The sequence below is a fragment of the Suncus etruscus genome, chromosome 16, assembly GCF_024139225.1.
Source record: "Suncus etruscus isolate mSunEtr1 chromosome 16, mSunEtr1.pri.cur, whole genome shotgun sequence".
Taxonomy (NCBI): domain Eukaryota; kingdom Metazoa; phylum Chordata; class Mammalia; order Eulipotyphla; family Soricidae; genus Suncus; species Suncus etruscus.
The window spans coordinates 72470311-72494662 of NC_064863.1; the positions used below are offsets into that span (position 1 = coordinate 72470311).

The window sequence follows — 24352 nt, forward strand, 5'->3', positions numbered from 1 at the left end:
GACCAAAGCAAGGCCTAAATAGGACTTTAAATAGGTTTTGAGAAATCCATTCTGGTTTGTGTGTCAAGAAAACAGTAATCAGGACAAGGAATAGCAAGTCCACTTTATCAGTACACCATTAACTTAGACCTCAAAATCTGGTAAGAGGGCCTGAGAGATAGTGTAAGCGGGATAGGGCCTTGCAGGAAGCTGGCATCTGAACCCAGGTACTACATGATCTTCCAAGCACAGTTTTAGGAGAACTCCTGAGCACTTCTGGGTGTGACCCAAACCCGGTAACAAATAATTAAAAAATAAAATTTGAAAAGTTTTATAAAAGAATAGAACATTTTCTTTCTTTTTTTGTTTTGTTTTTGGGTCATACCTGGCAGCGCTCAGGGGCCACTCCTGGTTCTATAATTGGCCCAGGCAGGCTCGGGGAACAATATAGGATACTGGGATTCGAACCACCAACCTCTGCATGAAAGGCAAACGCCTTACCTCCCTGCTATCTCTCCGGCCCCTAGAACATTTTAAAGTCCCCGTGACTGAGCTAGAGAGATGTAAGTGGCCTATTGCAGTTTGATCTTCAGCATTGCAGATGGTCCCCCGAGCCCCACCTTGGGTGATCCCTCAGCAGAAAGCCAGGAGCAAGCCCTGAGTATTGCCAGGTGTGATAAAAAAAAAAAAAAAGAAAAGAAAAAAAGAAAACCCAAAGGCCTTGTCAGGGCCTATCTGCCTCTTCTGACCACTGGACCTCCCACATAAATGTCAAAGCTGGGGGAAAAAAGCAGTACACAATGGGGTACAATAAGTAACAATTTTATTTGCTTTTTTAAGTTCTTTAAGTTCTCCTAAAATATAAAAATGGAAAGGCCATACATAATAAAAGAATGAATCCCAACTTTTTCAGCAGTTTCTACTTTGCTACAATAAAGTCCAGTTTGCTACATTCATTTTGATGACACAAATATCTTTTCTTTTTTTTTTTTTTTTTTTTTTTTTGGTTTTTGGGCCACACCCAGCGGTGCTCAGGGGTTACTCCTGGCAGGCACAGGGGACCATATGGGATGCCGGGATTCGAACCAACCACCTTAGGTTCTGGATCGGCGGCTTGCAAGGCAAACACCGCTGTGCTATCTCTCCGGCTCCAAACATCTATTTTTTTTTTATTTTTTATTTTTTTTGGTTTTTGGGCCACACCCAGTGACGCTCAGGGGTTACTCCTGGCTATGCGCTCAGAAGTCACTCCTGGCTTTGGGGGACCATATGGGACACCGGGGGATCGAACCGCGGTCCGTCCTAGGCTAGCGCTGGCAAGGCAGACACCTTGCCTTTAGCGCCACCGCCCGGCCCCTCCAAACATCTATTTTTTAAAGTTCATATAATTCCTGCAATTGTAGATGAAAATTACAATGAACAGAATATATCAATTTAGATATTCAAGGTCATTTCAAGTCTTTTTTTTTTGGTTTTTGGACCACAACCATCAGCACTTGGGTCACTCCTGGCTCTGCGCTCAGAAATCTCTCCTGGCAGGCTCAGGGGACCATATGGGATGCGGAGAACTGAGCCCGGGTCCATCTTGGATCGGCCGTGTGCAAGCAAATGCCCTACTGCTGTGCTATCTCTCTGAGCCCTTCAAAAGTCATTCTAAAGTTTCTAATCTCAATGGCAGGGAATACTTTTCGTATAAATATCGTAATTAAAATCTAGGCAATATACTCTAAATTTCTATCCTCTGATTCTCAATATTTAAATTAACATATCATAATATTACACATAAAAATAAAATTATATGCTAACAAGACCTGAGTATTTTATAAAGGTTGTTTAAGAATTCCTAGGGGAATTCCATCCAGTGCCCTCCCTGGCCTACCAACATTAAAGAGCCGAATGCCTTTGAAAAAAAAAAAAAAGAATTCCTAGGGGAAAACCTTGCTAATTTTCATGATTTTTCTTTGTTTCATTTGTCTTTTCTTTCCACAAATTCCCAAGGATGATCCCTAAAAACAAGATGATTCCTACTGTCCGGTTGGAGGCAAATTTTCCCCAACAATCCTCAGGTCTGTGGATGTCCAAAGTGTAAATCTGTAACAGAAGAACAGAACAATGTCTTAGTACTGAACATGTATTCTGAGCATCAGAAAGACACTGAGCAATGCAAGTCCCTGTTTGATAATGAGAAGCAATGGGAAATGCTGAATTTTCCCAGCATGGAAAAATCTACTGCTTCTCAGAGGTATCAGCTGAGCTGGGTCTTCCTTCATCACCTTAGGGTTGTGCAGACGTTTGAGAGGCGTCCCACAGTCCTTTTATTTCTATTTAGAGAATTTTTTTTTTTTTTTGGTTTTTGGGCCACACTCGGCAGTGCTCAGGGCTTACTCCTGGCTGTCTGCTCAGAAATAGCTCCTAGCAGGCACGGGGGACCATATGGGACACTGGGATTCGAACCAACCACCTTTGGTCCTGGATCGGCTGCTTGCAAGGCAAGCACCACTGTGCTATCTCTCTGGGCCCGAGAATTCTTTTTTATACTGATTTTTTACAACAATTAAAAAGAAAATCGGCTTCCAAACCCACTACCCTCCTCTTCCAGCTTTATTCTTCCATCAACAAGAGAAACTGGAGACCTGTTCCAGGAGGATGATTACATGAAATATGTGCTGTGCTGAAAGAGCTGAACATCCTTGAGCTGTTCCCACTAGGTCCCCAGAGCAACTCCTCCCCACAACCTCAGGGAGGCCTGCAATGTCCCCATGTACATTAGATTCACCTGTGTCCACACAGAAAGAGTCCTGCCACAAGAACTGACACACTCCTTTCTTCTCTGAGGAGCCTTGCCAGCATGTCAAGATCTCATGAGGGGCTCCTGGATCCTCCTCCGGACTTAACACTCGCATCCCTCATTTTCCCAACTATTTTTGTTTTGCTTTGGGGCCACACCCAGAGGTTCTCAGGGGATACTCCTGGCTCTGTGCTCAGAAATGCTCCTGGCAGGCTCAGGGGACCATATGGGATGACAGGGATTAAAACCAGGTCCATCCTGGGTCAGTATTATGCAAATTAGGCAACTGTCCTACCAATATGCCATCACTCCGGCCCTCCCCAAATTATTTTTCCTGTGCTCTGCAGAACTCAAAGTCCTCATGATTTTCTTTCTCTTTAAATATGAGAGAGAAGGCTGTGTTCATCTTAAACATTGGGTTAAGGACTGGACAGAGGACTACACCATGCAATTTAAAACAAATTGGGCCTGAGAGATGATATACACACTTGTGTACATGCTGCCTATCTCAGTTCCATTCCCAGCACTGTTAGGAGGGATTCCTAAGGACAGAGCCTATAATAAGATCTGACCTAGCCATACCATGCTGTGTGGCCCAAAACAAAACCAAAAACCTAAAATATAAAATAAGTCTTAAATACTTCGCAGAATCTATGCGTTCCTCTAATATCCAGATGTTTAAATAGCACCCAGCATTCTGAGCAAGCAACCAAAGATGCCAACGCCCAGGAGCTGAGTTAGAAGCAGAAAAGCAAGCAGAGAAATTTTTCCTAGAGAAGAAAACAGAACTCTGGAAACCCCCTTCCCTATCTCTTGGCTTCCCTTGCAAAGCAAACATGACAGTGCTGAGCATGGGGGTCACTCTACGGATGGCACATTTTAGGTATCTTTACTGTGTCAGGCAAGTCTCATTTACAGTGATAACTCGCTGTGATATACATAAAATAGGTCAAACATGGGGTCACTAAGAATATAAAGCTGTTTAAAAGACAAAACAAAATTTTATAAAAAATTGTGGAGGGGCCAGAGCAATAGCATACTGGTGGACTGTTTGTCTTGCATGTGGCCAACCCGGGAAGGACCTGGGTTCAATTCCCGGCATCCCACATGGTCGCCCCACCCCACCCCCAAGCCTGCCAGGAGCGAGTTCTGAGCACAGAGTCAGGAGTAACCCCTGAGTGCCACTGGCCTGGCAGTGGGTGTGGCCTAAAGACCTAAAAAAAAATTGTGTTTATGTGAGTGGAAGGATACAACAGTTGGGGGAGGGGTGGGAGAAAAGAAATCTTCCTGGGAAATGCAGGGTCATGGAGAAATAAAGAAAAAAAAATAGCTATTTAAAGTGGATTCCTGCCATCACTGTAAGCCTGCAGTAACAAATGGAAACTCTAGGGGGGTAAAAAACTTAAAAAAAGGAAGTTTGCTCTTCAGGCCTATGCCTTCCCTTGTTTGTCTTTGTTCCTTCGATTGCTATTTTCACTCTTCAGAAGACCATGTTCTCTCTTCAACACATTTACCCCTCTCTCCTCTCACATTTTTCTAAGCAAGTTATGTTCAATAAAAACTATCTTGCTAGGTAGGAGAGAGAGCAGAGCAGGTATTTTGCCTTGGACACGGCTGACCTAGGTTTGACTATAACCACTGAGCATTGATGGATGAGGCCCAACAACAAAACAAAACACCCCGGGGCAAGAGTGATAACACAGTGGGTAGGGCATATGCCTGGTAGTGGCCAACTGGGTTTAATCCCCATTCTATTTGGTTACCCAAGCCTGCCAGGAGTGATTTCTGAGTGCAGAACCAGGATCAACTCCTGAGCAACACCGGGTGTGGCCCAAAAGCCTAAACAAACAAACTAAACAATTCTGCTTCATTAAAACAAAATTTAGGGGCCAGAACAGTAGCACAATCGGTAAGGCATCTGCCTCACATGTGCTAGCCTAGGACGGACCACAGTTTGATCCCCCAATGTCCCATATGGCCCCCCAAGCCAGGAGCGATTCCGAGCACATAGCCATGAGTAACTCCTGAGTGACACTGGGTGTGGCCCAAAAACAAAACAAAACAAAAAAAACCCCAAAAATTTAGGGCTGGAACAATAGTACAATAAGTAGGGCATTTGCTTATACACAGCCGACCCAGGTTGAATCATCAGCATTCTATGACTCCAGAGTGCAGAGGCAGGAGTAATCTCTAAGCACTGCTGGGTGTGGCCTAAAAATAAACGAACAAAAAATACACACAAAAATAACGAGGGGCCAGTGGATAGGCATTTACCTTGCACACAGCCTACCAAAGTTTGATCCCTAGTATCTCATATGGTCCTCCAAGACTACAAGAAGTAATTTTTTTTTTGGTTTTGGGGTCACACCGGTAACACTCAGATATTACTTCTATCTCTGCACTCAAAAATTACTCCTGTCAGGCTTGGGAGACCATCTGGGATGCTGGGGATTGAACCCGGGTTGGCCACATGCAAGGCAAACGCCCTACCAGCTGTGCTAATGCTCTGGCTGGCCCCAAAGGAGTTATTTCTGACCACTGAGTGCCACCAGTGTGGCCCCAAAACAAAACCAAAAAAATGAATAAATATAAAGAGAATACCCAATATTTCCCCCTTTGCTCAATGAAAATAGCAGACTAACCAATCAAGAATAAAGTCCAGGAGTCGGAGCAACAGCACACCGGTAAGGCCTCTGCCTTGCATAGGGCTAACACAGGACAGACCCCAGTTCAAAACCCAGCATCCCATAGGGTCCCCTGGGCCTGCCAGGAGCAACTTTAACCCCTGAATGCTGCTGGGTGTGACCCAAAATAACCAAAAAAAATAAATAAACTCCATTTACTAGTGATAAATTTCATTATAATTAGATTTAGGGTATTCATTTTTTTAAATTTTATTTAAACACCCTGATTACATACATGATTGTGTTTGGGTTTCAGTCATGTAAAGAACACCACCCATCACCAGTGCAACATTCCCATCATTCATTTTAAGGAAGTAAGTAATGCACATTCACAGTAAAAGCCACAGGGACTGGACCAGAGCACTAGGCAGTAACAGGAAAGACAACTCCCAGTTTTCTGGGCAGAACCCTGACAAACAGCCTTACCTATCTTATCTGGTCTTAAACTCTCATGAGTAAGACTGAAATTGTTTTAGTAACAACCCCACATTCATCTAAATCTCTCATTTGAAAAATATAAATTTGCAATCTATTTGCTTTTGGATTAATTTTTATTTCATTTGTTGCTCAGGTCTTATTCCTGACTCTGCACTCAAGGATCACTCCTGGTGATATTGGGTGTTAGGAACCAAACTTAGGTCTACCATGTGCAAGGCGAATGCCCTACCTTACCTGTACTAAGCTCTGGCCCCTTCTTTTAAAGTAATGCGATTTAACTTATAACCAAGTGCTTCTCAATTATTTTCTGTCATGCCCCCCAGGAAGAAGAAAACATTTTTTGCACCCCCCCACGCAACTGTAAATAGTATCTTTATTAAAAAAAACTTTAGGGGCCGGGAAGGTGGCGCTAGAGGTAAGGTGTCAGCCTTGCAAGCGCTAGCGTAGGACGGACTGGACCGCGGTTCGATCCCCCGGTGTCCCATATGGTCCCTCCAAGCCAGGGGCGATTTCTGAGCTCATAGCCAGGAGTAACCCCTGAGTGTCAAATGGGTGTGGCCCAAAAACCAAAAAAAAAAAAAAAAAAACTTTAACCTGTAAAACAAAAATATATAAAATAATTTGAGATTTTTTTAATCAGAGGTGATGTCTGGATTAATGGCTACAATAAGCACGTTTTACAATGCAAAGCTTTTCGAAGCGGGGTTTGAAGCAGGACACAGCAACTCTCAGCTCCAGAGACATACAGAGACATAAATATGGGACTTAGCTTATTATGACAGTGTTTGCCGAGGTCAAAGGCACCCTCCTTTATGGAGCCTCGCACCCCCCACCACCCGACATGTCTCACTATTTGAGAACCACTGCTATAACCTCAGACATGGCTAAAATATTGGACTTGAATCAATTTATCCCAGGAATATCTCAGGAGAAAAACTGAGTTTAAGGTTTATGTTATAGAGGAAAGGGGCTCAAAGCAGCCCAAGCTAAGCTGTGGGTTATACTATACTCTGCTTGGTATATGCACCACTTTAAATAATTTTTATAATTTATGCTAAGGAAAGATGAAGGAAAATATAAGGAAAATGTCCAACCTGGTGAGCCAGATGGGCGCCTGTGGCAGCCAGTGCAACATAGTATGGTGCAGTCTGGGCGCTGTTCAAACCCACCAGGCCTAGTGCGCCCAGCATGGCCATGCTGAAGCCAGTCAGCCATTGCTTGGTGTTCTCCCGGAAAAGCAGCGCCGTGGACTTCAGGCCGATCAGAGCATCGTCCCTCTTGTCCTAACGTTAGGGGATAACAAGAAATTGGCTGTTAAGGAGACTTAATTCGCAAACCATACATTCATCACTTTAATACTCAATGTGTTTAATATTCAGTGGTTTCGAACCAACCCTAGACGACAAAGCACTCATTTATTTGTTGGTCTGTTCATTCTTTGCCACAACCGGCATGCTCAGGGGTTACTCCTGGTGATGCTGAGGGGATCAAACCCAGGTACGCCATGTACAAGGCAAATGCCTTACCCACTGTACTTTGGCCCACAATCTTTAAGAACACACAAGCGCACCATCAGCTGGAAGAGATAGCAGCAATGTAGAAGTGGAAACTTTCATGATAGTGAATGTGCAGGTCAAAGCAAGAGTTGAATAATACTGCTAAAAGTACTTTGCATTTCTGCATGCCACTGTATTATTTTCTTTGGGGGGGGGGGTAACACCCAGTGGTGCTTAGTTAACCCAGTAGTTACTCCTGGCTCTGTGCTCAGGGGTCATTCTTGGCAGGTGAAATGTCAGGGATCAAAACTGGGTTGGCTGCACGCAAGACAAATACCCTACCCTCTGTACTATTGCTCTGGCCCGTCCTTGTATTTTTATTTTATTTTTTTAGTTTTTGGGCCACACCCAGTGACGCTCAGAGTTTACTCCTGGCTATGCACTCAGAAATAGCTCCTGGCTTGGGGACCATATGGGACGCCGGGGATCAAACACAGGTCCATCTTGGGCAGCTACCTGCAAGGTAAATGCCCTACCACTGTGCTATCTCTCCGGTCCCATCACTGTATTTTTAATCTCATCATGATGTTGGGTTGGAGCAACAATACAACAGCAGGATGCTTGCCTTGGACGCTGCCAACAGAGATTTGATCCCTGGCATCACAGGTGGTTTCCCAAGCTCTTAAGAGTGATTCCTGAGTGCAAAGTTAGGAGTAAGCTCTGAGCACAAGCAAACAAGGTCCCAAAGTTATAAAACAAATTAAAAAAAAATCTATCGAGATGTTGAGCTCCATTATATTCTCCGTACATTTCGTTCTAATCCTGCTAAACATACTGGTGTTTGTGTCTGTGTGAGTGCGTGTGTATGTAAATGCACATGTGTTGGGGAAGGCTCATTAGTCTAGACCATATTCACTTGTTTCCCTTCTACTTCCCTGTACTCAAGATGCTTTTGCTAAAGTCGGATTAGTGGTGGCACAGTGACACCTAGCGGGCAGGTGTTCCCTGGCAATGCAAATCAGCAACCATGGCTTAGTCCTTTCACACTCTCTTACACAGGGTCTAAGTGGGTCTATCCCAGGCATTTCCATATGGTCACCGAAATCCCACATCCCTGAGTGCAGAGCCAGGAGAAAATCCTTAAGCACTGTTGAGTGTGGCGCAAGAGCCAAAAATAAAGCAAGACAAAAAAAGTGTAAAATAAATGTATTAAAAACTAAATGGGGGGACTGGAGAGATAGCATGGAGGTAAGGCGTTTGCCTTTCATTCAGAAGGTCATTAGTTCTAATCCCGGCATCCTATATGCTCCCCTGAGCCTGCCAGGAGCAATTTCTGAGAGTGGAGCCAGGAGTAACCCCTAAGCGCTGCCGGGTGTGACCCAAAAACCAAATAAATAAATAAATAAATAAATAAAGCTAAATAAACAAAACAAAACAAAACAAAAATATATGCATCCCAACATTCATTGCAGCATCATTTACCAATCAAGGTAACTAAAGATACAGAACAGACCAGTGATTGTGAAGTAATAGGGCAGACGAGTAATGGAGGGGAGAGAATAAAAAGGATTTGGGTAAGTAAAATGTAGAAACTTCTATTACAGGCTTGGGGCCGGGTAGGTGGCGCTGGAGGTAAGGTGTCTGCCTTGCAAGCGCTAGCCAAGGAAGGACCGCGGTTCGATCCCCCGGCGTCCCATATGGTCCCCCAAGCCAGGAGCGATTTCTGAGCACATAGCCAGGAGTAACCCCTGAGCGTCAAACGGGTGTGGCCCAAAAACCAAAACAAAAAACAAAAAAAAAAAACAGGCTAAGTTCTGAAATGTGATGTGCAGGATCATGTCTAGAGTTAATAATGCTGTTACAATGATCTATTTTCATTTTTATTTTTTGAGCTACACCTGACGATGTTCAGAACTTACTCCTGGCTCTATGCTCAAGGATTACTCCTAGGAGGCCTTGGGAACTGTATAGGTTTTGGGGATCAAAGGTGGGCCAGCCATGTGCAAGACAAATGCCCTATGCACTGTAGTAATCTCTTTGGCCCAAGAAAGTTCTCATCAGAACTGATCTCTAATAGGAAGCTTAGCATGGGGTGCAGAGAGGAACAGAATGATGGAAACAGTGAAACAATGGTGGAGGGTAAATCCTGTTAGAGGATATGGAGCTGGAATGATTTATTTAAGAAACACTACCCTTCAGCAGAGCTCTGAGGACTGAGACATTGTGCCCCTCAAACCACCCACAATGGCAGGGAGCATTGCAGGTGTGTGCTCTGCCAATACCTCATTCCTCATGGGATGCTTTGATGGAGTAAATGCCTGTTATTTGGTTCCAAAGGAATTCGGAGTATTTCAGACTCCAGTATAGTAGACATGAGCCCAAGGAGGACTGGGCAATGTTGCCTATACACCAGGAAGTGCCACCTCCAGTGACTTGGCCTGCCTGGGCTCTGTACAAAGTCTGTTTTAACTTGTGATGGTGTTGAAGAGGGTCCATACTCATTCTTTGACATGAATGAATTTGGAAGATTGTACCTATTTCCACTGACTTTTAAACACACGTTTGATGAACTAAAACGCCCAGTTTGTGTATTATATGTACATCTGATTTTTAATAGCCTTTCCACCGAAAGAAATAAAGGCATGATTAATGTATAATTCTATGACTGATTTAATTGATGTACAGTACAGAGTGTATAATTAAGAGTAAAAAATTTGACAGCACAAATTCTTGTGTTTTGAATGTTATTTCTGAAACACTGAAATACTTTACGAAGTGCTGAGTAGGTACTAGTGATCCAACTTGTTTGCTAAATGAATATCTGTTTAAATTTGTACAGTTCAAGTGTTCACTTATACAATAGTGTACATACTTTGAAATAATTAATTTAAAATTCTTTATAGGGGCCGGGCGGTGGCGCTGGAGGTAAGGTGCCTGCCTTACCTGCGCTAGCCTAGGAGACGGACCGCGGTTCGATCCCCCGGCGTCCCATATGGTCCCCCAAGCCAGGAGCGACTTCTGAGCGCATAGCCAGGAGTAACCCCTGAGCGTTACCGGGTGTGGCCCAAAAACCAAAAAAAAAAAAAAAAAAAAAAAATTCTTTATATTATTTGCTAGAAATTGCTGTTTTTAATAAATGTGAATTTTTAAAAAATAAAGTTTTTTTGCTTCCTATAAAACAAACAAACAGGGCCCGGAGAGATAGCACAGCGCCGTTTGCCTTGCAAGCAGCCGATCCAGGACCAAAGGTGGTTGGTTCGAATCCTGGTGTCCCATATGGTCCCCCGTGCCTGCCAGGAGCTATTTCTGAGCAGACAGTCAGGAGTAACCCCTGAGCACTGCTGGGTGTGAAAAAAAGTAAAAAAAAAAAAAAAAAAAGAATTAAAACAAACAAACAAACAAAAAACCACTACCCTTAACAGTATTGTTATTTAGGGACAAGGCAGGTAGGGAATTTTTCTTGCACACAGCTGACCTGAATTCAAGCCCATTATTGTAATGTCCCCAAACTCTACCAGGATTAATCCTTGAGCAGGAATAAGCTCTGAGCATGGCAGATGTAGCTTCAAAACAAATACAAAACAAAATCAGGGGCTGGGCATGATGGTACAACAGGTAGGGTGTTTGCTTTGCACACAGCCAACATGGATTTAATCTCTGGCATCCTACATAGTCCCCCAGCAGTGCCAGGAGTAATTCGAGTGCAGAGCCAGGGGTAAGCTGAGTAGCACCGGTGTGGTCTCCCCAAAACTAAAACCCAATATTGTAGTAAACCATGGTGCCTAAAATAAAATTTTAAGACTATTATCATAACCAGGGGAAAAATCATATCTCTGGTGCTAATGGATCTATTAACCCAATGTGAAAATCATTTTGTAATACATATACACCAAACACTGTTTTATACCTAAAACAAGTCGAATGGTAAATGTTGGCCATATGTAAACTGAAAAGACAATTTAACGATATAATGGCTTTACCTGGTGGGCATAGATAGTATCATATATGAGGGTCCACATAATTCCAGAAAAATAAAGAGGCAGGCAAACTGAAGGATCACAGGAGCCCTTGACAGCAGACCAGCCAAGTAATGTCCCCCAATTAAAAGTCATCCCTAAATGAGTCAAACACAGGGAGAGGGAAGACTGAGTTAGAATTCCAAAGAGGAGGGGCCGGAGAGACAGCACAGTGATAGGGCATTTGCCTTGCACGTGGCCAATCCAGGAGAGACATGGTTTGAATCCTGGCGTCCCATATGGTACCTGGGCCTGCCAGGAGTGATTTCTGAGAGCAGAGCCAGGAGTAATCCCTGAGCGCTGCCGGGTGTGACCCAAAAACCATTATTCCAAAGAGGAGATGGATGCCCATGTTAGGTGCCTGCTCTGCTTGTCTGGTTCTGTGGAGCTTCTGTTTGTCTCTTCCTTAAGTTCTCTCAACACTGCGGTAGTTATTTGGGGAGGGGGGGAATGAGAATCAAAGAGGTTGATTAATAATCAATAATTACAACAATGTAATTATTCTTCCAATAGAAAGAATAAACTTATTGATAAAAGAAAAGTGGTTTCATGAGAACATTTATTCTACCCAATACAATGCGTGCAGGCAACAAATAGTAGCTGCCAGATATACACTTAGTTAGGTCTGAGTCAAAATTTTGGGTTATTTCCTCCATCACTCTACCTCCCCATAAACCATAAAAATAAGATTTAGACAGAAGAGCTCAGACTAGCCAAGTAGTGAGTTCCAAGAACTGGAGTACATGCCTGACATGCGCAGGCCCAAGTTCCACTTTGTACCACATGTTTCCACTGTAGCACCTCTGAATGCAGCCTGGTGGATTCCAGTACTGCTGGGGAATACACACAAAGAATTCTTTCTTCTATCAGCACATCCTCTCTGAGGGCTGTAAGGAAACATTCACTGGGGACTCATAGTATAGTGGGTAGGCACTAGCTTTGCTGTTTGACCCGAGCACCCCAAATGGTATACGTGCCAGGAATGATCTCTGCACACAGAGCCATGAGTAAGTCCTGAGTACTGCTGGGTGATGGATAGCGCCACCTGCAGTTCCCTTGGAAGTCCCAGGCACAGTAGGTCCGGGGCTAGAAAGTACAGAGGTAGAGTACTCGCCTTGCTTATGGCTGACTGCAAGGTGCTGACTCCAGTTTGATTCTGGAACCACACAGTGTCCCTGAGTGCAGAGCCAGAAGTAAGCCCTGAGCATAGTTGGGTATGGCCCCAAAACGAAACAAAGTAAGTCTCAATGGGTCCCAAACATCTTTTCTCAGGAGTCCTTTTCCTCCCCTTTGTGGAATATTTGCACACCTGGTGGTGCTCAGGGGATACTCCTGGCTCTGCACTCATAAAATGCTCCTGGAGATGCGGGCAATCGAACCCAGGTCCATTTCAGGTCGGCACATGCAAGGCAAATGCCTAATCGCTGTGTTATTATTCTCACCCCAAATTTCTCCTTCTTCTGTGCAGTCTTGCTGAATGTACACGCAACACATTGTACTACAGCAAATATCCCATCTGTTGTACCTTTCTCTAGCTCCTTCAAGATGGTGAATGAGTCTTTATTTTTTGGGGGGGTCACACCTAGGGGCTCTTAGGGGTTACTCCTGGCTCTGTGCTCAGAAACAGCTCCTGGCAGGCTCGGGGAACCATATGGGAGTCAAACTGGTGTTCATCCTGGGTTGGCCTTGTGCAAGACTCCTACCACTATGCTATTGCTCCAGTCCCCAAAGTAGGTATTTTTACAACTAATTCTGTTTGTTTCTTTTTTGGTTTTTGGAGCACACCCGGCAGCACTCAGGGCTTACTCCTGGCTCTATGCTCAGAAATCACTCCTGGCAGACTTGGGGGACCATATAGGATGCTGGGATTCGAACTACCATCCTTCTGCATGCAAGGCAAAATGCCCTACTTCCATGCTATCTCTCTGCCCTCCATACAACTAATTCTGAAGTACCTATCAGTAACATTTCTGTTTAAATAGAGGCCACACTCAGCAGTTTTAGGGAAAAGGGTGCATTACTGGTGATTATCTACCCAGTGGTAAGGCTTTGGGCTTTCGATAGTCAAGCACATGTGCTGCCTGTTGAGCCACTCCTTTCAGTCTTTAAAGTAAGGAAAATCTATTCTAGGTTTGGAAAATGTCACAGATTTGCTCTTTCATACTTTACACATTAAAGTACAGCATGTACAGCATAAGAGTAACAAAGGAGAAAAATAGCTGCAATGATTTCATGGCTCACCCAAGGTGAGCTGAGGCCAGTAGGTGATCCTTTTCATCAGTGGGTAGGTGACAACAAGAAGCAGGGATGATGCTCCCAGCATGATGCTGAAATTCAGAAAAAAAGAAAAGAAACAAAAAGATAAAACCATCATCTCTTAGACGTCACCAAATAATAGTAGCACTCATTGGGGAAAGATGCTTCTATCTTAGATTCTGTATTTGTTAATATAAAACTCTTCCTAAAAATATCTTAAATGTTCTAAAACAAACAAAATTGTAATAACTAACATAACATGCCCACATATACTGAACTCTGCTCTAAGAGCTTTATGCACGATTCATAATTTTCACCACAACCCTAAGAGCAGATAGTTTTATTGTCTTAATTATTTTGAAGGTGTGGACACTAACGCCCAAGTAAATGAAGTAGCTGACGAGTGTCACACAGCAACACTGCTAGGATACACAGTAGAAGTGGTCTGGCTCAAATCAACCAGAAGCCACCGTCTCTCTAATGGTTGTTTGCAAGTCTAAAGTCTACGAGTAAGCTGGGCCTTCCTAATAGGAGTCTCGGTGCCAGCATTCCCTTCCTTGCATGTAGGGAGTGTGAGGAAAGAAGGCAATACAGGAGGTTCTTAGGTACCGTGATGCATTACCTAACACCATCCCCTAGGCAGGAATGCCTGTCCAAAGTGGAAAGCAATGAAGTCTACCGTCTGTAAAGTCATATTTAATCATTGATCTCCTCCTCTTCATTTTCCTTTGCTCCTCACTGAAGCATTTGCTTCTTGCCTCTTTCTGAGGGGACATCAGCAGTGCTCAGGGTTGATTCCAGGCTTGGTGCTCAGGACCATCTGGTGGTGAGGATGGAAGCTGCACTCCCACATGCAAGCATATGCTCTGTTCAGTCTCCTCCCATCATATATTCTTTGTCACTGATTCGTGGCATGACTCTGAGAATGACAAGGTTGGGTAGCCCTCTTCTTGCAAAATAAACCACCTTACTTCTGCTTCTACTTCATAAAGTCAAAAATATGCACTAGAATAGGACTGTGCCCTGTCTCTTAGGGATAATGTCGTGCCCAGACTGATGGCAGATCAGAATGAACCGAAAATGCTGGGGCCAGAGTTCCTTTGTCTGGAAGCGTGACTAAAGCACATTTTACACAGTGATTTATAACTGATAAGCTACAGGCAGATGCACAGTAAGTAGCCCGTAACTGTGTTACAAAGGCATGTTGGTTTTAGTGCAATCCCACTGATTTTGTTTCAGAGGCGAGATGTAAATCTGATTATGAAAAGCACATCTACTATACCTGTAGTAATTCAGACACAGAAGAACACCTAAAGCTAAGGTCAGCTGTCCCCCGAGAAAAATGAAAGACTGAAAAGTTGAAATGTCTCCAGCAGCTATAGGGCGATTTGCTGTTCTTGTCACCTTAAGAGAAATAAAAAGAATCTTATCCTCAAGCAAATTAAAAATGGTTCAATCATTTATTAAAACATTTAATCATGTTAGGCTCTACTGCAAAAAATGAAATAAACAAGAAAACAAAAATGTGAAATAATGCCAAGAAATAATTGTTTATCTAGATACAGTGGTCCTCAAACTATGGCCTGCGGGCCACATATTGTATTTGTATCTGTTTTGTTTCTTCATTGCAAAATAAATTATATGCAGTGTGCATAAGAATTCGTTCATAAGTTTTGTTTTTACTATAGTCAGACCCTCCAATAGTCTGAAGGACAATGAACTGGCCCCCTGTTTAAAAAGTTTGAGGACCCCTGATATAGAATAACCTGAAAAGAACTAAAGATTCCCCCCGGCTCATTTTTTATCCTTCAATCTTTTATCTCCATAGACAAAAAAGCAGCTTCCTTTTCCATTTTTTTCTTTGTTTTATTTTGGGGGGCCACAACCGGTGATGCTCAGGGGGTTACTCCTGGCTATGTACTCAGAAATCGCTCCTGGCTTGGATGGAACCATGGTCCGTCCTAGGTCGGCCGTGTGAAAGGCAAGTGCCCTACTACAGTGCCATCGCTCTGGCCCCGACAATTTTCATTTTTTTGGTTTTTGTTTTTGGGCCACACCAGGTGGCACTGGCGCTCAAGGGCTCTGCACTCAAAAATCACTCCTGGCAGGCTCGGGGATCATATGGGATTTAACCCGGGTCTGTCCTGGGTCAGCCACGTGCAAGGCAAATGCTTGCTGCTGTGCTATCACTCTGGCCCTCACAAACAATTCTCAATACTGCTAGAACTTAGGAACTCAGTATTTGGTATCAGACAGTCTGATAACAGAATCCAAATCCAACACTTGCTGGCTATGTGTAGTCTTGCAAATTACTTACCCCTCTATCTTGAGCTCAAGTTAATGTTAAAGAAAAAACAAAGAGGGGCCGAAGCAGTGGCACAAGTGGTAGGGTGTCTGCCTTGCTATGCACTAACCTAGGACGAACAGGGGTGGTCCCCCAAGCCAGGAGCGATTTCTGAGCAAATAGCCTGGAGTAACCCCTGAGATAAGGGGTGTGTCCCAAAAACCAAAAGAAAAAAAAAAAAAAGAGGTAACAATAGCTCTTATAATAAATGCAGTTTTAAAGGCATAGGAGTAGCAATAAATATTATCTATTTTAAATATATTTTGTATGACTTTTTTTTTTGGTTTTTGGGCCACACCCCTTACGCTCAGGGGTTACTCCTGGCTATGCACTCAGAAATCACTCCTGGCTTACGGGACCAAATGGGATGCTGTGGGATCGAACTGCAGTTCGTCCTAGGTTAGCCGCTTGCAAGGCAAACGCCCTACCACTTGCACCACCACTCCGGCCCCAACTTCCTGGTCTTTTACAGAAAAAATGTTGCTGACATAATTTATAATACACTTTGATATCCAAGAAAAAGGTCTGTCAGACTTTTCCTTTCTTGACACATGGAAGAGAATGAAGAGAACAGGAAAGAAAAGGAAGGATTTATAATACTGGGATACTATGAAAATTTGATCTATGTAAAAATTTGGAACAACTCCAACATATCGCAAAGGAAGGGATAACTGCTCTTTGGGCACTGAAAGTTTCAGCAGAGATTCTGCACCTTTACCCCATACATGCTGACTCAGCATCCTATACCCTGACTTCATTTTGTAAACTCCACACTTTCCCCCTAGGCGGCTCTTATACTGACAAAGTTTGCTGTGTTTAGCTGTGTTTCACTGAGACTGATGGGAATTTCAGTGATGACTATCATTCAAAAGAGACGTTATCATGATACTTTGTGGAATACAGAAGAACTGCTCTCTCTTCCTTTCCTTTTCAGGATAGAGCTACCTTTTTATCGTAGTCCTGATCCCACATGTCATTAATAGTACAGCCAGCTCCACGCATCAGAACAGCTCCAATGCCAAAGAGAGATAACATGTGCCAGTCTGGAAGGCAACCTGGTTCAGCAGCCAGCCCAATGCTCCAGGTACATGGCAGATACAGCAGCCAGGTTCCTAAGTCAAAAAAACAAACCAACAAAATAGGACAAACTTTTACTGTCTTCATTTGTTAAAATACTGCATCCCAAAGATAAAGCAAACACATACAGCATGATAACATTTAAATTGGCAACTTATGTTCTTAAGGACTAGTCTACCTAATAAGTGTAGATCATAGAGATCCTAGAAGAAATAAGACCAGTAATCAGATTTAAGAACAAAAAGAATAATAGAAGTTCACAGAAAAAGAAGCACAAAGAGCTTTGTTTGTATGATTGGTTGGTTTGGTATTTTGGGGCAACACTTGGTGGTGCTCAGGGATTATTCTTGGCTCCCAACTCAGACATTACTCCCCAAAGCCTCAGGAGACCTTATGGGATGTTGGGGATCAAACTCAGATCGGCTGTGTGCAAGGCAAGTGCCATACCTGCTGTAATACTGTTCCAGGCCCACAAATAGCTTTTATACATATGAAAAGATAATAAGTTCTGAGATACTTAGTTCATACTCACCAAAATGACATTGAGGTAAAAGCTTTTCACCCATCTTTTCAGTAAAACTCAAAGCTGAATGATGACAGGCTCAGGAAACAGACATACTCCTGCATTTATAGGCCAGTTCCAGTGGAGGACTAAAATTGTCTTTACATATGATTGTCTATGTATATATATATGCACACTTTTTTGGGAGGGCCACACCCGATGGCGCTCAGGGGTTATTCCTGGCTCTGTGCTCAGAAATTGCCCCTGGCAGGCTTGGGGGACCATATGTGACACTGGGAATCGAACATGGGTCTGTCCTGGGTCATCCCCATGCAAAGCATACGGCCTACTGCTGTGCTATCATTCTGGCCCCATGCACGCACATATTTAAAACACATACTTGCATGTCAGCATACTCATAAACCATGTTGGAAAGAATATCTTAGATTAGAACAGCAGGGAGGGCACTTGCACTGCACACAGGCGACCCACGTTCAATGCCCCATATCCTGGCAATATCTGAGGAGTACTGGCTGAGCACTGAGTCAGGAATAAGCCCTGAGCATTGTTGATGAGTTTCAAAATCAAGACCAAAGGGAAAAAATGAAGTTGCCTCTGGAAAGAGTAACTGAATGATGAAGAGACAGGGGTGAAAGACTAAAATTTTCGCATTTTACATATCTTTTACATATAAAATATATATATTTGTACATCTTGAATTTCTATCATATGTGTAACAGGGCCCTCCAGGTACATGTTTAATTTAAATGGCATTATAATGTTGACTTAGAAAAACATTCCATATGGAATGAAAAGGCATCACAGACCAACCAAGTGGAAACAAAGATATACAAATGGGACTACATTACACTGGGAAGCTTCTACACCTCAAAAGTAACTAAGGAGCCGGAGAGATAGCATGGAGGTAAGGCATTTTCCTTGCATGCAGAAGGACGGTGGTTCAAATCCCACCATCCCATATGGTCCCCTGAGCCTGCCAGGAGCGATTTCTGCGCATAGAGCCAAGAGTAACCCCTGAGTGCTGCCGGGTGTGACCCAAAAACCAAAAAAAAAAAAAAAAAGTAACTAGGACACTAAGACTACCCATGGAAAGGGAGGAACTATTTTCTCAATACACATCTGATAAGGGGATAATACCTGAGATATACAAGGCACTGGCAGAACTCAGGGGGGGGGAAAGCATCTAACCTCATCCAAATATAGAAAGAAGAAGAAGAACAGAACAAATATTTCCTCGAAGAGGAAATGGTCAAAAGGCACCAGAAAAAATACTTCACATCACTAATCATCAGAAAATGCAAATCAACTGGGGCCAGGCGGTGGCACTAGAGGTAAGGTGCCTGCCTTGCCTGCGCTAGCCTTGGATGGACCGCGGTTTGATCCCCCGGCGTCCCATATGGTCCAAGCCAGGAGCACTTCTGAGTGCATAGCCAGGAGGAACCCCTGAGCGTCACCGGGTGTGGCCCCCAAAACAAAACAAAAAAAACAAAACAAAAAAAAAACAAAAAAAAAACAAAGAAAATGCAAATCAAAACAATGTGATGTCTTCTCACATCACATAGATTGGAATATATGGCAAAGAACAAGAACAACAGTGCTGGCATGAATGCAGGGACAAAAGGACTCTCATTCAGTGCTGGTGGGTGAATTCTCTAGTCCAGTCGTTTTAGAAAACAATATGGATATTCCTCAAAAAACTAGAAATTGGGTGTCCATATGATCCAGCAGTACCATTCCTAAGGATATACCCTAGAAACCCAAAAACACAATGCAGAAAAACTCTCTGCACCTATGTTCATCACAGCACTGTTTACAATAGCCAGAATCCGAACATAACTAAAGTGCCTGAGAACGATCAGTGGCTAAAGAAACTGTGGTACATCTATACAGCTGTTAGGAAACATTAAGTCATGAAATTTACTTATACATAGATGGGTGTGGAGAGTATTATGCTGAGTGAAATGAGTCAGAGGGAGAGGGACAGACACAGAATAATCTTAGTCGTTTGTGGATCTAAAAAAAAAAAAAGATAGCACGGTAATTATATCCAGAGACAATAGAAATGAGGACCAGGAGGACTAGTACATGGTAGGAAGTGTGCCATAAATAGTGGAACAGTGCTGTTAGGGTAGACAAGGGACCACTGACAATGATAGTTCAAACTGAGCACTCTGGACAAGTACTGGGTGCTGAATGGAGATAAAGTGATATACAGGGTACTCCCCTTCATTTAACAGTGCAAACCAGTGTCTAAAAGAAAAAAGAAAAAGGGAAGGTGAGAGAGAAAGGGGGCGGGGGGAGTAAAACACCTGCCTTGGAGGTAGGCAAAAGGGGGATAACTGGGGACACTTGTGGCAGGAAATGTTCAAGGGTGAAGGGTGGTATACATTGTAAGATTGAAACTCAATCATGAACGACTATGTAAGTACAGATAAAGGAAAAAAATGAGTATTCATGGGGCAGGTGAGATGGTGCTAGAGGTAAGGTGTCTGCCTTGCAAGCGCTAGCCAAGGAAGGACCGAGGTTCAATCCCCCGGCATCCCATATGGTCCCCCCAAGCCAGGGGCAATCCCTGAGCCCTTAGCCAGGAGTAACCCCTGAGCATCAAACGGGTGTGGCCTGAAAAACCAAAAAAAAAAAAAAAAAAGTATTAATTTGAACTGAAAAAAAAAAATAAAAAAATAAAAGCATCGCAGGGCCTAATTTTATTAACAGTCATTTCATTTAATATAGTCATGGTTTCTGGAACCTACCACAACAAATGAAGATTGACTAATTATGTTTTGTTTTTGCTTTTTTTTGTTTTTGGGTCACACCCAGCAGCGCTCACAAGTTATTCCAGGCTTTATGGTCAAAATCGCTCCTGGTAGGCTCAGGGAATCATATGGGATGCCGGGGTTTGAACCAACGACCTTCTGCATGCAAAGCAAACACCTTACCTCCATGCTATCTCTCCCGCCCCGTGTTTTGGGTTTTGGAATCACACCAGTGGTACTCCTGACTTACTCCTGGCTCTGCGCTTAGGAATCATTTCTGGTGGTGCCGGAGACAAATCCCGGTTGGCCACAAGAAAAGCATAAACATCATAATGTCATAAATGTACTATAGTTCCAGTATTCACAAGCTAACAAATGTATAGGACACTGCAACAGATGAGGAGGGGGTCCTAAAAGGTAAATTCTGAATTCCAATTTCCCGTCTACCGTTATTAACCAATTTTATCTCTCTGGCCTTCCAAATTATATCCTTAGTGATTCAACTCTCCATTCTCTTAGGTCTTTGCAAAATCTATTTTCTCCAATTGGATCTCTTCTCTCCTTTGCAAAAAATGTACCTAACATTTAATAGTCAAATAGCTCTAGAAACTTTTCACAGCCATGTAGATAACACAGTAGTTGCGTCCCCTTCTTATCATCTGTATCATGTTGATTCCATGTTTTTCCAGTACATTCAAGAGGTTTTTTTTCCCTCCATCGGACTAGGGATTCCTTGAAACCAGGGAATTGCCATTGCTCCTTCTATCTCAGAGATGAAGCTAAGTTTTAGAAACTTACTCTCATTGACAGTAATGACAGGAATAACATGGGCTCACTCGCGTCCCATAGACGTGGCAGGCACTTCTACTTTGCCAGAAAAGCCAATCAAGAAATGCATGGGCGGTGAATTATGAAAGATGGGGGTCAGAAACTTATGTGCAAAGATGGACATTGTTTTTAAAAAAAATTCTCCACTAGGTGGCATGGGCGAACAGCCAGCAATTTGCAGTGTTGCACCTGCGGGTTCAGGTCCATGAAATCTACCTTGCAGATGGTGCCAGGGAAAAGGGCAATGGTGAGAGATAGTGCAAGGGAACGGGTGCAAGAGTTCGGCACCAGAAGATGAGATCCTTCTGGCGCAGCTTTGCAGAGAGAGATTCAGGCTGAGTGTCTTCTGCATCTTTACTCTGGGATCCTTGCGGAACTACGGAATGACCCAAACGGAAACGTCAAACTTATGCAAAACATTAGAGGCGCCAGCCAGAGCAATGGATGGATAGCACAGCGTTAGGGCATTAGTTTGCCTTGCACAAGGCCTACCCAGGATGGACCTGGGTTCGATTCAAGGCGTCCCACATGGTCCCCCAAAACCAGGAGCGATTTCTGAGTGCAGAACCAGGAGGAACCCCGAGCGCAGCCGGGTGTGGCCCCAAAACAAAAGAAACAAGAAGACCCCAAAAACATTGTTCCATTTGCAATGTTTGCAACTTGCAAACAAGGATTGCAGGATGAAGTGTTTTGTAGGTATTTTTTCCTTCCCTCAACTCGTGCATCTGATCCCAAAGAAGCCCCCAAGCTCCTTGCAACCGGGCTTGCAGGACCCCCAAAAACAATGCTCAATTTGCAAAGTTTGCCATTTGCAAACCAGGATCACAGGATCAAGTGTTTTGTGGGTGTGTTTTTCCTTCCCTCAGCTCGTGCGCTTAGATTCCAAAGAAGCCCCCAATCTCCTTGCAACCGGGCTTGCAAGGACCCCAAAAACATGGCTCAATTTGCAAAGTTTGCCATTTGCAAACCAGGCTTGCAGGATGAAGCGTTTTGTGGGTGTGTTATTCCTTCCCTCAGCTCGTGCATTTGATCCCAAAGAAGCCCCCGATCTCCTTGCAACCGGGTTTGCAGGACCCCATAAATATTGCTCAATTTGCAAAGCTTGCCATTTGCAAACCAGGATCGCAGGATCAAGTGTTTTGTGGGTGTCTTTTTCCTTCCCTCAGCTCGTGCATCTGATCCCAAAGAAGCCCCCGATCTCCTTGCAAGGACCCCAAAAACATTGCTCAATTTGCAAAGCTTGCCATTTGCAAACCAGGCTTGCACGATCAAGCGTTTTGTGGGTGTGTTTTTCCTTCCGTCAGCTCGTGCATCTGCTCCCAAAGAAGCCCCCGATCTCCTTGCAACCGGGCTCGCAGGGCTCGAGCTTGCAGGGCTGGGTGGGGAAGGAGCCCCGCGCCCGATCACGCACTCACCGATGGGCTTGTCCAGCCGCATGAGGCGCAGGTAGGGCTGCAGGGGGCGGGGCGCCGACTCCACCACCGCCGCGGCCGACAGGCTGAGGTGCCGCCAGGGTGGCCTCGGCCCGGCCGCGGGAGGGCGTCTGTCCCCGGCGCTGGGCACCGCGGGCGCTGCCGCCGCGCGCAGCACGCCCACCGAGCGGCCCCAGCAGCAGCAGCCCGGCCACGCGCGAGCGCCCACCCGCAGGCTCCGCGCGAGTCCCGCGCGACCCGCGCCCAGCATGGCGTCGGTGGGCGTGGTCTGACGCGCTGACGTCACGAGAAGGGCGTGGCCACGCGGCGACGTCTTCGACGACGTCCACGCCCGCCCGTTGTGCGCAGGCGTGAGCGCCCCTAGCCTTGCCCTCCCGACACCTGCGGCCAATAGAAGGCATCGGGGGCGGGGCGTCTGTCTGCCTTGCGCGCGCTAGCCTTGGACCAACTGTGGTTCGATCCCCGGCGTCCCATAAGGTCCCCCCCAAGCCAGGAGCGATTTCTGAGCGCATAGCCAGGAGGAACCCCTGAGCGTCAGCCCAAAAATACAACAAAAGAAAAAATAAAAAGCCGGGAGGCTTCCTGAGCCCAGAAATCTCATTTGCAGGTTGGGGAGGGGAGGAGGGAGATTTGGGCCATTGGTGATAGGTGATGGGGGGGGGGGTGTTCCTTATATGACTGAAACCCAACTACAATCATGTTTGTAATCAAGGTGTTTAAATGAAATATTATTTCAGAAAAAAAAAAAAGAAATCTCATTTGCAGACTCATCTTCCTGCTAAACCTGTTTTGGATCACCTGGACCCACAGCTCCTGCATGCCAAGCATATGTTCCAGATGCAGAGGCCTTTGCCTAGCTCTTCGCAGCCACATGTAGCTTTAAAAGCAAGCCAGATTCAGGAACGGACATTAAAGTTTTTGTGTTGTTTTTTTTTTTAACTGAGAGCAATAATGCAATGGGTCTGGCATTTGCCTTGCACGTACCTGACTTGGTTCAATTCCTGGCCTTCCTTCCCCAAGTCCCTCAGGAGAGACCCCCTGAGCCATAGCTGCATTTGCTTTGTAGAGCGCTTGTGGCACTTGTCTTGCACATAGTAGCTGCCCTTGCACACTGCTGACCCAGGTTCCATTCCTGGCACTACATTTGATAGCCCAAACCCATCAGGAGTAAGCCCTGAGATCAGAGCCAGGAGGACACCCTGGGTGTGGCCCCCCCCAAAAAAACAAAGAATCAAACAAATAAAATATTAAAATAGTAACATTTGGGTGCTGGGCAGTAGTACAACGGGTTTGGTGCTTGACTCCAGTTGCATCACTGGCGTGTCATTATGGACCCCCAAGCCCACCAAGAGTGATTGCTGAACTCAGAACTAGGAGCTCTGCTAGAAGTGGCCCCAAAGTGAAAGAATACAAATTAAAAACAAACAAACAAAATCGTACTTGGGAATTGACATGTTCTTACACAACATAAAATCTGAGCTTTGCTGGTCCTTGAAGGTATTTGTTTAATGGAAAGATAGGGAGCATCTGGCATTCATAAAAAGGTCACTTTTTAGTCCTACCTCACTTCTTGCCTGTCCCTATGTGCTGGATAAAATGCGACCCCTTTTAATCATTTCCTGAGTGACCCTGGGCAAGTCTTTCATTTCAGTGTTGTCTTCTGGAGAAATTAGGTTAGGCTTGAAATTCCTTTCTTGGGGCTGGAGCGATAGCAGAGCAGTAGGGCGTTTGCCT

The 24352-nt window shown here is 44.4% G+C and overlaps 1 protein-coding gene across 1 annotated transcript; it reads right to left on the reverse strand.

The window, feature by feature from the left end:
* Positions 1 to 1902: 1902 nt before the first annotated feature.
* Positions 1903 to 22868, reverse strand: COQ2 (coenzyme Q2, polyprenyltransferase). Its single transcript, XM_049790278.1, has 7 exons — positions 22601 to 22868; positions 16947 to 17113; positions 14940 to 15061; positions 13643 to 13728; positions 11366 to 11499; positions 6984 to 7172; positions 1903 to 2070 (listed from the first exon to the last, which is right to left on the reverse strand). Exons 1-7 carry the CDS (start codon positions 22866 to 22868, stop codon positions 1921 to 1923), a joined length of 1116 nt encoding a protein of 371 aa, XP_049646235.1. The 3' UTR covers positions 1903 to 1920.
* Positions 22869 to 24352: the final 1484 nt, after the last annotated feature.

What these genes read in the sequence shown, in the direction of transcription:
- COQ2 (XM_049790278.1), bottom strand. Translation starts at nt 22,868, where the DNA reads ATGCTGGGCGCGGGTCGCGCGGGACTCGCGCGGAGCCTGCGGGTGGGC. An exon ending in GCGGCTGGACAAGCCCATCG is followed by an intron (nt 17,114 to 22,600) that starts GTGAGTGCGTGA and finishes TTTTTGACTTAG; the next exon opens with GAACCTGGCTGCTGTATCTG. An exon ending in ATACTATCTATGCCCACCAG is followed by an intron (nt 7,173 to 11,365) that starts GTAAAGCCATTA and finishes CCCTAACGTTAG; the next exon opens with GACAAGAGGGACGATGCTCT.